This window comes from Rhagoletis zephyria, unplaced genomic scaffold, assembly GCF_001687245.7.
Source record: "Rhagoletis zephyria isolate East Lansing unplaced genomic scaffold, Rhagoletis_zephyria_1.1 Rzeph_scaffold_07847, whole genome shotgun sequence".
NCBI lineage: Eukaryota > Metazoa > Arthropoda > Insecta > Diptera > Tephritidae > Rhagoletis > Rhagoletis zephyria.
This window is the reverse complement of record NW_016164929.1, coordinates 14,298-29,251: the sequence shown is the minus strand read 5'-3', so window position 1 is coordinate 29,251 and position 14,954 is coordinate 14,298. Positions and strand designations below refer to the sequence as shown.

Sequence of the window (14,954 nt, the reverse complement as noted above, 5' to 3'; positions counted from 1 at the left end):
ATGTTCGAGATCAACTAATGATGTCAACAAAAAAAGGCTCTTTTACTTGTAGAAAGTGTACTAAACATTATATGTATAGAAAAAGCTTCAGTAAGCATATACGCTACTGCGATCCAAGCAACACAACAATTTAAGTGATACATACTTGACAACGCTAAGCGAACACATGCACCCGCGTACATATGTTTGAAATGTTTACACTGGACATAAACTCGCGCAGTAAGGAGTAATAATAACAATTTTATCTACATTCCATATTTGTTATTGTATTGGGTGAATGAAATTATTGTTGTGCACACACAAAAATCCATTTGTTTTTACACTTAGCACTATTTTGCTTGACAAGACTAACAGCCGCTTTCACCAGCGGTTTAAATGGAAATATACTTTTTATTTTCTATCGATTTCCATAAAAAATTAAAAAAATTAAAATCATTTTTCACTTAAATTGCTTTTCTGAAATTGGCTGTTAGAATTGTTAGAGCTTCGGTTGAGTTGACCCAATAATATATTTTTTAACATTTTAAGTTACATTCTGCTATTATTTTGTTTAAATAAATTAAGCGGGTCGAGTTTCTAATTACTTACTTATCACTTGCTATTTTAAGATTTTACATAATTTTTTCATCAGTGAAAAAACCATTTACCATTTTTGTTTATCTAACAATCGTAAGCCTAACTCTTTACCTAAACTGAGTTAAGTACAAAGTGAAATTTTTTTTAAATTATAAAACAAAAATGAAATAAAACACACACAATTGAATTTATAAGTAACAAAAAAAATATATACTTTATTCCTATATTACAAATATGTATAAATACTAAATAATTCGAGGATAAAATTTTACAAGTATCTAATTGTATGCATGTATTTAATTACATACATATGTGTATATGCAATTTTGTATCAAGTGTATGAATAATACGTATATGTGAATATGTATATGATTAATAACCTAATCTAAATCACACCGTGATAAACTTTAGTAAACTAAAGACACACTGACAAGCCCTGATAAAGGTATTATTGCATTGAGAAGTCATTAAATATTTTGTATGTACACATACATAAATATTCTGACATTATGTCACATATCATGCAAATTGCGACTCTCATTGCGTCCGAAGTTAGTATCCCGCAAGTAATGTGCTGTTTGGTCGTTGAGCAGTGACATTACAATCGGTTTGAGGCTGAGCAAAGAGGCCAATTTATATTTGAGTGTGACAGATTTTACCAAAGCCACCAGTTGCGCCAGATGCTCCTCCATAGCAGGACTGATACGATGGTGTTGCGCATAAAGTTGAAAACTACGTGTGAAATGAATATGAAAAAAAAAATAATAATAAAAATTCAATTGGACTAGGCTTAGGTACTCGTACATACATACATACATACATAAATATATATGAATTTTCAAGGGCAAATCAGAAATAGACGAAAATAATAAAGCTCTTTCGCACAAAATTAGTCGGCCATCAAAGCTTTATTGTTCGAATTAATACATATAGTAATTTTATAAGTTCTCTAGTGATAGTATACTCCATACATACATACTATATACATATTATGTATGTACATATAGTTTTCAAAGTCAACGCCTAAATGCAACCTAACTTTGCTATGCCAGAGTACTTATAAGTAAACTTATATATACATTACTCATTTCACTGGCTAGATTGCAGATGAAGCGATTGCTATATTTTTCAGTTGATATAAATTTGTTTCAACTGAGTTCATAATTCAAGATGTTGTTTTGATAAAATAGTTTAAAAAAAAATAAAAAAAAATAACAATGTTTAGAGAAGTGTCTTTGTTTATCTGCATTGACACGAAAGCTTCTGTGTTCAAGCAAGAGTAAGAAGAATAATTTTAAACGTAGCCTTTATTGTTAATTTTTAACCGACTTCACAAAAAGGAGGAAGGTTATCAATTCGTCGGAATATTTTATTTTTATGTACCGCATAAATTTGGTACCACGTTAACCGATTTGTACAATTCTTTTTTTAAAGGAAAGTTATTACCTCACAGGTGGTCCCATTCTAATTTGGTTTAAATCTGATCATTGGATAATGAAGAGATTAACGGTAATCTTAAATTTTTATATGAGAATTGAAGTCGGTTTTGTTTTTTTTTTTTTGATTACAAATTACTTGTTATTTCTGTGGTCATAAGCAATAATCGCCTAAGTCGAAAAACCTGAATTCGAGCGAAAACGTTTTAAACATTTGGATTGTAATGTTAACCTTATGGGGAAACCCAAATATGTTCGTACATAACTTTTTAAATAGTCTACATGGGGGATGGGGATTTCACATATGTATATACACATGGAACAGTAGTTGCAGAATACGATAGCATATATAANTTGGTACCACGTTAACCGATTTGTACAATTCTTTTTTTAAAGGAAAGTTATTACCTCACAGGTGGTCCCATTCTAATTTGGTTTAAATCTGATCATTGGATAATGAAGACGGTAACGGTAATCTTAAATTTTTATATGAGAATTGAAGTCGGTTTTGTTTTTTTTGATTACAAATTACTTGTTATTTCTGTGGTCATAAGCAATAATCGCCTAAGTCGAAAAACCTGAATTCGAGCGAAAACGTTTTAAACATTTGGAGATTGTAATGTTAACCTTATGGGGAAACCCAAATATGTTCGTACATAACTTTTTAAATAGTCTACATGGGGAATGGGGATTTCACATATGTATATACACATGGAACAGTAGTTGCAGAATACGATAGCATATATAACTCAATTCTTTCGTAAGTCGACTTAGGCGGTTATTGCTTATGACCACAGATTGATGGTTAGTGATGAGACACTTGTAAAAAAAGAAAGTTTAGGGGAAAAAACAGAGAAAGGTATCTTCATTTTAAACCAGTGTGCTTGTGTACTTTGCCTGACACTGCTTTAAACCAAACTGTAGAACTTAAAAAGCTGATAGACTTTACGCTTTTATAAAACTAAGGTATTGAATTTGAAGTTATTGGTCCTCCATTTTGTGCTGTGAGTCTTGATGTTGGGAGAGAGAGAGACCTATACTTTTACTTCGCTTCCGAATGGCAAATGATGTGGAGCTTTTTTATGACAAAAAAGAGCTCGCAGATTTGCCTTTGCCTGCTTATTGGCTAGCTATCTATTAAATGACAAAAAAAAACTGTATATGCTAATCAGTTTAGGAATTGATTCAAGTGGTAGTCTGTATCCTAAATAATTCCACTTTTGGGTGATCAGATCGACCCGGACTTATTTCTAGCCAAGGACTGACGACAAAGCCTTTCCAAAAATGTCTTGACGAATTTGCATGCTACTACAACAATGCCATTTTTAGCACTCAGTTTTTAAATATATTAACAATTTCATTTTAATTTCACTGCTCTGATTTCCATTTCCGTATTCAATCACATTTTCCTCTTAACATAAAGTGCCACTTACCCCTTAACGGTATTGTCAATTATATTGTCGCTGACTTGAAGATATTGTAAATATTCTTGAAGATAATTCGTATGTCCAAGTATAATATATTGCGAGAGCAGCACTTCCGACCAATTTATGTCGTAGCCACAAGCACGGCTGAGTATTAGGGCCTGCGGTACACTGGAAAATAAATTATTATTATATTTTTTTTAAGGTTATAGAGCAAAAAGTGAATGTTTAAACCGTGCGACAGTAAATTTTATACGGCAAAAATCAATACTCTCGCGAAACAAGGGGCCAAATAGAGTAAAACTGCGCTTTTAGTTTTTCTCTCTGACGTCAGAATTTTTTTTAAAGGACATTCAAATTTCAAAGATATTAATACAATAAATCATTTAAAAAATCTAGTACAATGTAGAATAACAACATGTGTATCAAACGAGAAACAAAATTCTTTGGAATTGAAAGATTGAGATTGGAATTTTTTTAGAGCACAAGGACGAATAAGTATTGATAACATCCTTTTAAAATTTTATCCTTGGACATCCTTGAAATTTTGCAATATTGATTTTTGAAAAAGTTTCATGTTAACGGCATCAAAAATTAAAACTTAATCAAAATATCTAGAAAATTTTCTGGAACGCAGTTTTACGGATCATCAAATTTTACTAAAATAATGTGCAAATTCGATTGGCGTTGAGATTCTTTATAATCTTCCTGCTTCCATATAAAAAAATTTCGTATAATGTCTCACTCCTATTATTTTGTTGAGCACTGTGCATTAACTGTGAAACAATTTTTTCCTTATTTTCTTTTAAATACATAATTATGTAATATTTTAAGCTTTGTAATTGTTAGCACAAAATTAAGAAGTTTAAAAAATCTTAAAAAAGACAACGATTTTGAAACAATACAAAATTGAACGAAAACCTGTACGAAAATGTATCGAGAAAAATGTGGTGTAACCATCTATTTATCAATAGAGTACTTTTCCAATAAACTTTTTAGATTTAGATGCTCGTATTTAACCTTTTTTTATTTATTGAAGCGGCTCTGGGTCACAGAGAATAAGAGCGAGCGAAAAACAGAGGGCTCTAATTAACCTACCCAAAATGAAAAGATTAACAATCTCTTTGAAAAGCTAAACAAGTTGGAGAAAGTAGACGAAACTGGAGAACAAACATTATCCTTTTGTGGGCTACACAGCTGCAAAACAAGCAAATTGGGTGAAAGGAGCCTACCATCGATTACTACTATGGTTAGCGATTTTTCACTCCTAAGCATTTTTATTAAATAACTGACAGGTTTTATTATTAGATATAAAAAATAGATCGTTCTTGCTTCACAATAAAAACCTTAAGAAATGTGTTCGTGATTATGATAAAGCTACATATATATATGTATCTCAATAAAACTTGCTGTAAAGGAGAGAATACCTATTTTGAAAAAAAAAAAACCAAAAAAAAAACGTTCTTATGCTTTTCCTCTCACCTCAGCTCCGCATTGATGAGTTCACGAAATTCGTCTCGCGTCTGTACGTTCACCACACAAACGCATAGATGCGGCTCCGGTGCATTACGATCTAGAGCCTTGTTGGCCAAATCAATCTGCATGGCCATCATTTCCGCCAACGATGCGACACGTTGTGCCAGCAGCAGTTTATTGTCGAGCAAATAATTTTCGGTGGCATGTGTGTAAAACTCCAATGCCTGCTGTAGCAATGTGAGCAAATCCGGTGTGCAACGAAGTTTGGGAATGAACGTTTTCGTTGGATTTGCAGACGTCAAATTGGCCATGGACAATTTTTCAGGTAGCTGTGCGCTACCCACCGCCGACAGATTAAGCACCTTTGCTAGCACTGCTTGTGCATCTTGCTCCCACATTTCGGCCAGCTCCTGATACATAAGAAAATGCAACGCCGTCAGTTTCAAATATTCGCGCCCGTTGTTTGGACAATATTCGCGCAAATATGTGATTATGGCTTGTCGTAGCCCTATCGTTTTTTCTTCATCGAATTGTCCCAGTAATGATTCAAATTGTTCATTCTTCAGCAGCGAATCAAAGCAGTAGAACATTTCGCGATAGCGTCCTATGCCGCTGAGCATGCGCACAATTAGCGACCAAGATTTGGCCTGCGTGAGCACGGCATTTAGTGCTTTGGCGCGATTCAACACATTTGCTATGCCCTCCATGGAGCATTCCTGTACGTAACATTGATGTGCCTTGATCAGTAACTCCACATATATGATGTTTTGCTTCTTGTGTGACAACACCTGCGCCGGTGGCAGCTTTGGACCACCTCCGGTCGAGGCGGTAGTAATCGGTGGAATGGAAGCGTTTATTTGGGAGCCGCTATTAGTTGGTAGCCCATAACGACGTATGATTTCGGCAAGGCGCTCAAAGACCGTATTATGCTCGTAGGGTTTATTGTCTTGAAATTTACGATATGCTTTGAGTGCGTCACAGTATTCCAGTAAGCAATTGCCTAGCTTAGTTGTGTTGGGCACCAACTCAAGGAAAAGATGTAGATCACGATCAATGTTGTAGCCCCAAACGGGCGCATTCTTGATAGCGTTCTTAGATTGCTGATCGGCGGTGAAAATGTAGAAGCGCGGACGTACAATGGCGGTGGTCAATTCTGAGGCCAGTAGCTCTGCGATCTGCGGGAGAATTAAAGTTCGACCGATTAGAGATAAGAAAATATTTATCTTTGCTGAAACAAGTCAAAGGAAGAGTCCATAATTTTATAGTGAGTAGGTTAAAATTCGACTGTTTGCATAAAAAAGGTCTACCTACTTCTTGCGGTGTCATATGCAATGATGTGAGTATGTCGCTCACAACCAGCAATCGGTGCAGGCAACTCTCCTCCGCGACACTTTGCAGCAATACGGTTGTATCTTTAGTGCGCAGCACATCCAGGTACTCTTTGTCCAAATACATTGCGGCGCGATAGGCCATCACAATGCGACGCCCAATAGTTACACCATAAGTAAGCTTTGAGGCTATGCCTTGTATGGTCTCCAAGGTTTCACGCTTTTCCTTAGAGGGTATCTCCTCGAATTCGAAGGTGGAGCTACTGTCCGACATGTCGCTGCTTATTTTCGTTGATGAATATTTTCCTAACGAAAACGTTTACCTTTGTATTGCAATATTTATTTGAAATTTCGAGTTTACCTTCTCTTGTCAGCAGTCCACTATCCAGTGTACGTTTATTGAATTTCGCAAAAGAGCTTATCTCTATGTCGCGTAACATTTGCCGTTCCTCTGAAGACATGCTGAAAATTGTTGTCACTCCCTCCGCAAGTGCCATGCAAAAGACCACAAATCGTAGATCAATTGGTCGGCATTCGAAAAGCTCCTGCAAACGCAGCGACTCTACAATATCGCCTTTGTCCAGCAGCAAGTTGAGCAAAGATTCCAGTCGCGTTTCCATTTGCTTGGTTAAAGGTTGCTTTATGCTCACATTGAGATCTTCAATACCGGCAAGTTCCTTCAATTCCAAGAAGGACTTATATAATACACAACGTTCATTCAACATGATCTGTTCGTAGTATTCAGAATGGTATACATCCATTTCAGTCGCTGTATCATCATCCAGCTGCAAGTAGCAAATAATCATTTCATATTCAATTTGATCCCGGTCGAAAGACTCATTCGGAAATAGATGATGCTGTTTTATAACATTAAGTGCGCGTTTCAATAGTTGATATTTGCGAGCGCAGGGCTTCAAAAGCCGGCCAGCCGCATAAAGATAAAAGTTCACAAGCAGTTCCGGTGGCAGTGAATGTTCCGCTATCTCATCTTCGTAAAGCTGGAATGTGGCAACAGAATATGGCTCTTCGCCATCTCTTGTCTCAGCTTCCTCGAGCTTGCTGACCCATTTGGCATATACAATATCACTGATGGGCTGTTGCAATAGCGTTGCCAAGCGCACAGCCAAATCATATTCGCGCTTCTCGCGTAAAACTTCCAAAAGTTGTTCGTACATACGATTGTTGTGCAGTGCAAGTTGCTCAAAATCGATGGGATAACTTTCGGCCCAACCGGGACTTGTCTGAAGTGCTTCGAATACGGCATGCAGCAAACAAAAGTCCATCAAGCCACTCATGTCACCCATATCGGAGCGACACATGCAGCTAATGAACTTCTGCTGATCCAACGTCGAGTCAAAGTTGTGTTGTAAATGCACGAGAAGAAGGCGTATGCTGTGCTGCATGAGCTCATCGCGTGGCAGTGTTGCACAAAAAGGCATCTCCAACGAATCGTTACTCCAAGCTAGCAGAAAGAGGCGTAGGGAATGTACATCTTCGTCATCAAAGCACCGCTTGTGTTGAGTGCGTTGCAGAAAACGGCATAAATGCGTGCAGGCATTGTCCTATATCACAAAGAGTAAGCGGATATGTTAACCTTGCAATATAACAGGCAAGAAAAATTACCTTAAAGAAGATTCGGACGCTTCGTAGCAACAGTATTGTATCCCCTTGACGCACCGCAGTCTCCACCAGCAGCCAAGTCACTTTTCGTATATCAAGTGTAGCAAGTTTCAGCACTACAGTCCATTGATTAGTAGCAACAGCCAACCATACAAGCCAATGCCAATCGATGTTGGCCGGATTTACAGTGGCAGCTAGCACAGCCAAAACTGGCAGCCGATATTTCACGCAATTTCTGAGCAAGTTCCATGAGGTTGCATGCACATGCTGATCTTGCATTAGTTCAAGGAACTTTGCTGCACTGTTAATGCGCTCCTCGTTAAGGGCGCTACTGCTGAGTAGTACAATTGCAAAAATGTCCAAACGTCCGCAAGCATCAGGTAGGAAGTGCAGTCGCTGTTGGCTGGGCGCAGTCCGGAATAGTGCATTATTTGGATCGTTGCAAGCCGAACTAAGCGATGAGTTAATAGTTTCGACCGAGGTTGTTGTAGGCTATTTTAAAAAAGTCCTCAGGGTTATAACATATATATTTTTAAATTCGGAAAAATGCTCACATTTGCCTCGCCCTTACGTACGGGTTTCTTATGCTGACGCGAAAAGCTTGCATGACGCTTTGTTTGCGGTGGCAACTCACACAAAAGTGCACGCAGCATATGTTCGCCCATAAGGCGAGTTTCAAAATGCTCGAGCAACAGTTGAAGCTGTGTCAGCGGCACCTCGAAGTATTGCAGCAGCACCAGCAACCGCCACCAATCATCGTCCCGAGCATAATACTGCAAAATCTTCATAGGCCATTGACGTTGGCCACTGCAGGCAACTAGGCGCATTAGCGCATGATAATCAGTTAAAGGAAAAGCAGTCGGCTCTTTCACAATGCTTTGAAGGAGTAGGGTTTCTATGCGTTCCAATAATCGCGAGTAACCTTTGGCGGGTGACTCAGCTCTCGTCGGGTCCAACTCCTCCTCATTTTCTTCCAACAAGCGACACAATTTTAAGTAATTACGCAAATATTGCGAATCGTAGCCAAGCATTTCGATGAAGGCAACACAGTGTACCACCAGTTCAGAGTTATTGGCATATTGCAACGCCATTTCGGTAACAGTTTCGCATGCACTAAAGAGATGCCCCCGGGTCAGTTGGCCATACTGCTGCAAGTGATCCATGACAAGATAATAGACCGCATAGCAGCTACGTTGTTGTTTCAAATAGTGAAGAAAATTTAGTTTATACTTTCGAGCATATTTCGCACACAACTTTTCATTGGAGAAGGATGCTATGCTGTCTGTTTGAAACTCTTTAGGTATTTCTTTTAAGTCAATGTGCCTGAATTTTCGCAGAAAGTCATAGGGTGTAGGCATGCTTTGGTTGTGTCCGTTACTGCAATTATTTGTTATACAAGATATGTTCGCATCACTGTTGTGAATAGGATTTCTGATAGGAAATGACTTTAAATATGGAATGTTTTGCAAAGCTGTTGTGGGCAAATAGCATTTCAAGGTTGCAACACTAGGTTCATTACTGAGAAAATCAAACAGTGTGACCAGTGGTTGCGAGCTATTGAAATCTACGCCTTGTTTTTCTAGATACACTTTGGTCGCTTGGAAAACCTAGTTTTGGTTAAACATTAATATTTTGCAACAGGTTGAAAATATTTANTTTAAATATGGAATGTTTTGCAAAGCTGTTGTGGGCAAATAGCATTTCAAAGTTGCAACACTAGGTTCATTACTGAGAAAATCAAACAGTGTGACCAGTGGTTGCGAGCTATTGAAATCTACGCCTTGTTGTTCTAGATACACTTTGGTCGCTTGGAAAACCTAGTTTTGGTTAAACATTAGTATTTTGCAACAGGTTGAAAATATTTCGATTTGCTTCAAACTTACTTTTTCAAAACCCTCCAGCTCATTTAGTTTATTTTCTTTAATTGCTACCAAAAATTTTAGGAGCGCCTCATCGTCTGGGAATTCTGGAAGCATTTCCTCAAGCTCGCGCACCTTAACAAAGTCTCGCAACATCAACATATGCAGCCCTCGATTAAGCAAAAAATGTCCGCTTGGAAGCTTTTCTAACAACTCTTGATTGCGCTCCAAACTTTCAGTTGTGCAGAGACGGCGCACTATTAATGCAACATCGTCTCTTTCATCGGCAAAGAAGTGCCCTGCAGCTGCAAAGCAGTTACGCAATGTTTCGTTTGGATTTTCTATTGTTTTTAGCGCGTATTCATACATTTCAGTTTCCAGTGTCCACTCGCAAAATAGTAGTTCTAATTCAGTGTATTCCGGCTGCGGGGACTGGCCGCATAGAGTACACCAACGTACTAAATGCATTAGTTCAGCCGTTTCAACTAAATGACTCCACATATTAAATTTATTCAAACGACCTAATAGAAGTGGATTCCGATTCATGAAGTACAACTCCGCCAGCAAACTGTGTAGATATGACTCATTACAATGCACTAGTGTCTCGATGTTAACACGGCGTAGTTGCACTTTGCACTTAGCCAATAGTTCCGGACACTTTTGCAGCTGCTGCAGCAAATCCCAATAAAATTGCAACTCTTCCATATCACTCTCGTAATTCTGAGGATCTTTCTTTTGCAGATGATCCATTACAAGTTCACGTAGTTCTTCATCAACGCATTCGCAGGCGAACTGATAGTAGAAGCATTTAACGTCCCGTTTGACATTCAATAGCACCATTTCTGCTTTGCACACTAGTCGCTCAGTAAGCAGCCGGAGCACATAAGTTTGCACTACATCTTGAAAGAAGAGTTGGTACTCCGTTAGGGGCAGTTTTCGTTTGCGTGCCCAATACTCAATACAGAGATCAATGTTTTCACCTTTGGTGGCCACTTCTTTAATAAGCGCCACTTCACTAATACCAGTCCAAGATTTGAAGAGTTTATCGCGTTTAACCGTGGCACTCATGTTGTCGCCGAAAATGCTGTGTTGTTCAGGATAATCACTCGTCGGTCAACGCCAGTAAAATAGAATATTACATTTTCATTCACCCGCTGGAAGTGGTTTTCTTTGTTTGATGGGTTCAACGATTCTCTGGTTGAATTTTTCCGCTACGTATGCATGTAAATTCAAAGTTCTTATGCTGATAAACATCTAATGCTGTTTGTCTGCTTATTTTCCTCCAGTTTCCAACACCACTCGCTTTAATTAAATAACAAGAGCACTGAAATCGTAGACAAATGATGAAATGCAAAAATAGTTGTTATCAGCAATGCACCAAAATTTTAGCGCTGCTTGTATCGATAAAACGACGCCGTTGGATTGAGTGGTGGGGAGTTATTGCTCCTAAATTACATGAAAATAGAGCTGAGTTGTAACAAATAAAGCAAAGATTAAATAAAAATCACTAGATAAACGAAATTGTTGTCGTTCAAGATTTCGATTTTAATTAAGTATTTGAATAAATTAATTACCCTTGCGATTATTTGCTTAGCAACGGCGGCGTAGTCTAACAACGTACATATGTTTTTTATCAGCTGTTGACATGCGGCTGTTGCTCGGGCTGCCAAATTTCTTTTTATAAGTGTAATTAAATGAAGGATAAAATGAAAATGTATTGGGATATCCCTTTCCATTTAATTTAAATTTTAGGCCTACACAAGCCACCTCGAAAGAAAAAAATAAATAACTATTAATAAATAGCTGTCACTTATAGTTGGTGTTTGTATGTTGTGTCGGGGGGATTTTGAGATTGCTGTAGTGGCCCTACTAAGCCCCGCTTAAATCGGTTAGTCCATCAGTCGTGGAAATCAAGGCAACTGACTCTAGGCCCAACAATCGCGCTGTTTCGACGATGTTGGACCAGAGGGTCAGAGGTCTTAGTTGAGTGGGATTCAGCTGGCATATGAAGAGGTGGTTGGTGTTGTGCGGGGAGACTCTACTATGAATGCCGTTGATCACCAGGGGTGATGCGGGGTTCTGGCAAGTCTGTAGCTAGTCCACTATGTCAAAATAGTTGTTGTTGTTGTTGTAGCAGCATACAAATTCCCCAAAGACTTTTTGGGGAGTGTTATTGGAGTGACAGTCCTTGGCCAGATATACATCTGGGTCGTTCCGGTTACGTAGACCCGACTGTCGTGGGAACGATGCCAAAATAGTCGCTTAAGGCGGTGATGAAATCTCTATGATTGCCGTGAATGGCTTGTCTGTACTTCGTTGAGTCCAATGGTATTCGAGAAGATGGGTGCCCTCTGACGTACCCCAGGTGGAGGTTCCGCTTCAAGCAAGTGACTCTTCGGGTGCTCGCGTCTGTACTAACCTAGTAAGAACTGCTTTCTGAGCATGGCGTGGTGATCCCTTCCTGGAAGTATTTGGTCATCAATGTGCAAGTGATATGCAGGCGGCATCAGAAGGTATCCTGTCGCTGTCCGCAGTGTGACGTTCTGGCAAGTCCATCCACCGCGTCCAGCTACCAAATAGATGCAGTATAATTCAGAACCGACCGGTAAAAAAATACACTCGGGAGGTTTTCAATGTTAACCGAAGGGCACCGCTACTAGAAGAAAATATTTTGGCAACTTTCAAGTTTCGGGAAAAAGGGATTAAGTCGGGATTGCTGTTGTTGTAGCGCACTAATGCCTTCAACTGCTTACAGCTCAACTATCGACGAGATCGGACCAAAGGAAAAGTGTTGTTAGGTGTTGTTGTTGTTGTAGCGGCTACTAAGCCCCGTTTGGGTCAGTTCATCCGTCAACGTTGTCGTCAATTTCAGCTAGGGCGAGGCCCCGTGTGCGACTTCCACAGTGGCTGTCCATATGGACAGGGGCGTCAGCTGAGTGGGGTTATTAGGGCATGTGAAGAGGTGCCGGGAGTCATGTGGCGACTCTCCACATGCCGGGCATTGGTTGGGCACAACCTCGTTGATTCTCCTTAGGTACGAGTTTAGCCTGCTGCAATAGCCAGAGCGAAGTTGGGCTATTATAGTACGAGTCTCCCGAGGCAGACAAAGTTCTGTCCCGTCTACGTTGATGGTTGTGTGCCTAGAACGGCATTCACAGGGCGGGAGTCTACATAACTTGAGACTGATTCCCTGTGAATGCCGTCCAGGTGTCATGTTGGGTGCCTTTAAAAGTCAGACATATATTTGGAATGTCGAGGTCAATTCTGGAAATGTAGGAGAGACAAAGTTGCAGTCCGGAGTACGGTGATCTGACAGTTCTTTAGTTTTATCCGTTGCGTCCTACAAGTTTCAGGCCCAAGGCTCATCTTTGATTGTGTATTAGACGGGAAAGGATCCGTGAAACAGGCAGAAAGGTATGAGAGATAGTACTTTACTTGCAAACACAGGTTATAAATACTACATATTGCCGGACATCAAAATCGAGCAGTCGTCTGCGTATGAAATCAGTGAAATTCCATCCGGTAGCTGAGTCAGCTTTGAGGAGCAGAAGGTAAAGATTAGTGGGCTAATGACTAAACCCTATGAGATTACTGGTTTAACTTGCCTTGGCTTCAACTTAATTTCGAAGGGGTACTAACGGCTGCCGACCACTCAGAAAACTCCCCCTAAGCTCCTCCTTACCTGCTTCCAAGAAGGTCGCGAACAGTCCGGTTCCTCGATACTCTCTATTCCCCCGTGGCTAGGTACCCACGCTAACTGGATGTTATTGATCACTCAAATACTAAATCATTTCATAAGATAAGAAAGCCTTAAATATCCCCTGGTTTTTACTTAGAACTACGATCCTCTCATCTCCGTACCCTCTGTTTGTGATTGTCTCCGCACAACGATAGATAGCGTAGACTTACGCTCAAAAGATGCCAGGATATTTCCTCAAAAGAGCAGAATTCCTGGTCCTGGGTCCGAGGATTCCAGCCCCTATTTCTTCTAAGGTCTTCGAGCCGCCTGTCTACTGTCTGTCAGAGCTCCAGATCCATTTCCAGGTTAGAGGCCTGTAAGCAGAGCCATTGCCCTAACTACTTTACTTTCAGTGCAGGTGCCATCAGTCAGCCTAAGCTTTAGCTCTGATTGCACCGTTCCTCTGGCTAATGCTATAAGTTACACAAATATACTTACGTACACATTTATTTATACTACGCCAGGCTGTATATGATCGCATATTTTGCCCATAAATTCCATTGAATCAACTTAGCTTCGCCTCTTTGTTATTGAGCTTCTGATCGCTTCGAAGGAATTTTTTAACCATATGTTGTTATTTTGTGGCATAAGATTCCTTCATACAGTTTTTATGCACAATATTTTTGAACAGACCTCCCTTTTTCGATGCATATCAAATTTCGACACAAACTACTGTTATTCTCTACTAAACACTTCTTGCAATTGGGCCACTAGCGGCTGTGTAACTGTATCCGCGTGCAACGGTGCAAACGTCCTTCACAAAATGTCACATCGTCTGACAGGCAAAGTGGAAATTAACGAATGTTGTTAGTATTTTCCTTTCACATCTTTTTTTTGCCAACAGAGGTTGAACGTTGACCTCAACGGTGAATTGTTGAATATGCAAAGTTGTGCACAAGAATTGCTGCCTAAAACTAAATAGCGTGAGTAGTAGGTAATATAGATTATTGTTTAGCAGTAAATCATTCGCTACGAATGCAGTAGTGACATGAAGACAATTGAACAATAAATGCTTGGAAACATGAGCATAAATGTACATATTATTTTTTTTTTTACAAATACATTCTAATTTTAGTAAATAAGCTTTTGAAAACGTTTGAGTTCAAAGTAGTACTGCGTCGTATCGCATGGATTTTAATAGGTTAATATCCTCAATCAATAAACCGAGTTGCCGTATAAGTATCGTCCGCTCCTTCTTATCAATATCTTATTGTTATATTTCATTAAATTTAGGCATAGATAAAAGATATGCCATTTTGCTTACAAATGCTTACTTAAACTTTTTTTTTAAGACGACATCCTCTTCAAAACTGTTTACGTAATAAAGTTTTATTAAACATCTTTCATTTGATACCCATATTTTAATATGTCATTTAATGAATTTAACATTTGGACAGGTGGCAACCCTATGAAAAATATTTACTATAAATCTTTTTTTACTGCTTCCTGTCAAACAAACAAACTTTTCTTAAGCTTCTTTTGTTAGATGTCTCTTC

At 39.0% G+C, this 14,954-nt stretch overlaps 1 protein-coding gene across 2 annotated transcripts; it reads right to left on the bottom strand.

Annotated features, from left to right (window-relative positions):
• Positions 1-824: 824 nt before the first annotated feature.
• Positions 825-11,389, bottom strand: LOC108374563 (uncharacterized). 2 transcript variants are annotated; one of them, XM_017630538.1, is made up of 9 exons: positions 9,744-11,388; positions 9,531-9,677; positions 8,415-9,320; positions 7,864-8,352; positions 6,602-7,802; positions 6,224-6,546; positions 4,919-6,087; positions 3,446-3,607; positions 825-1,308 (listed from the first exon to the last, which is right to left on the bottom strand). In XM_017630538.1, exons 1-9 carry the CDS (start codon positions 10,785-10,787, stop codon positions 1,089-1,091), a joined length of 5,661 nt encoding a protein of 1,886 aa, XP_017486027.1. In that variant the 5' UTR covers positions 10,788-11,388; the 3' UTR covers positions 825-1,088. The 2 variants fall into 2 exon arrangements, with proteins under 2 accessions (XP_017486027.1, XP_017486029.1); XM_017630540.1 differs by lacking the exon at positions 9,531-9,677 and having other exon boundaries at positions 8,415-9,467; positions 9,744-11,389.
• Between the last annotated feature and the right edge of the window lie 3,565 nt (positions 11,390-14,954).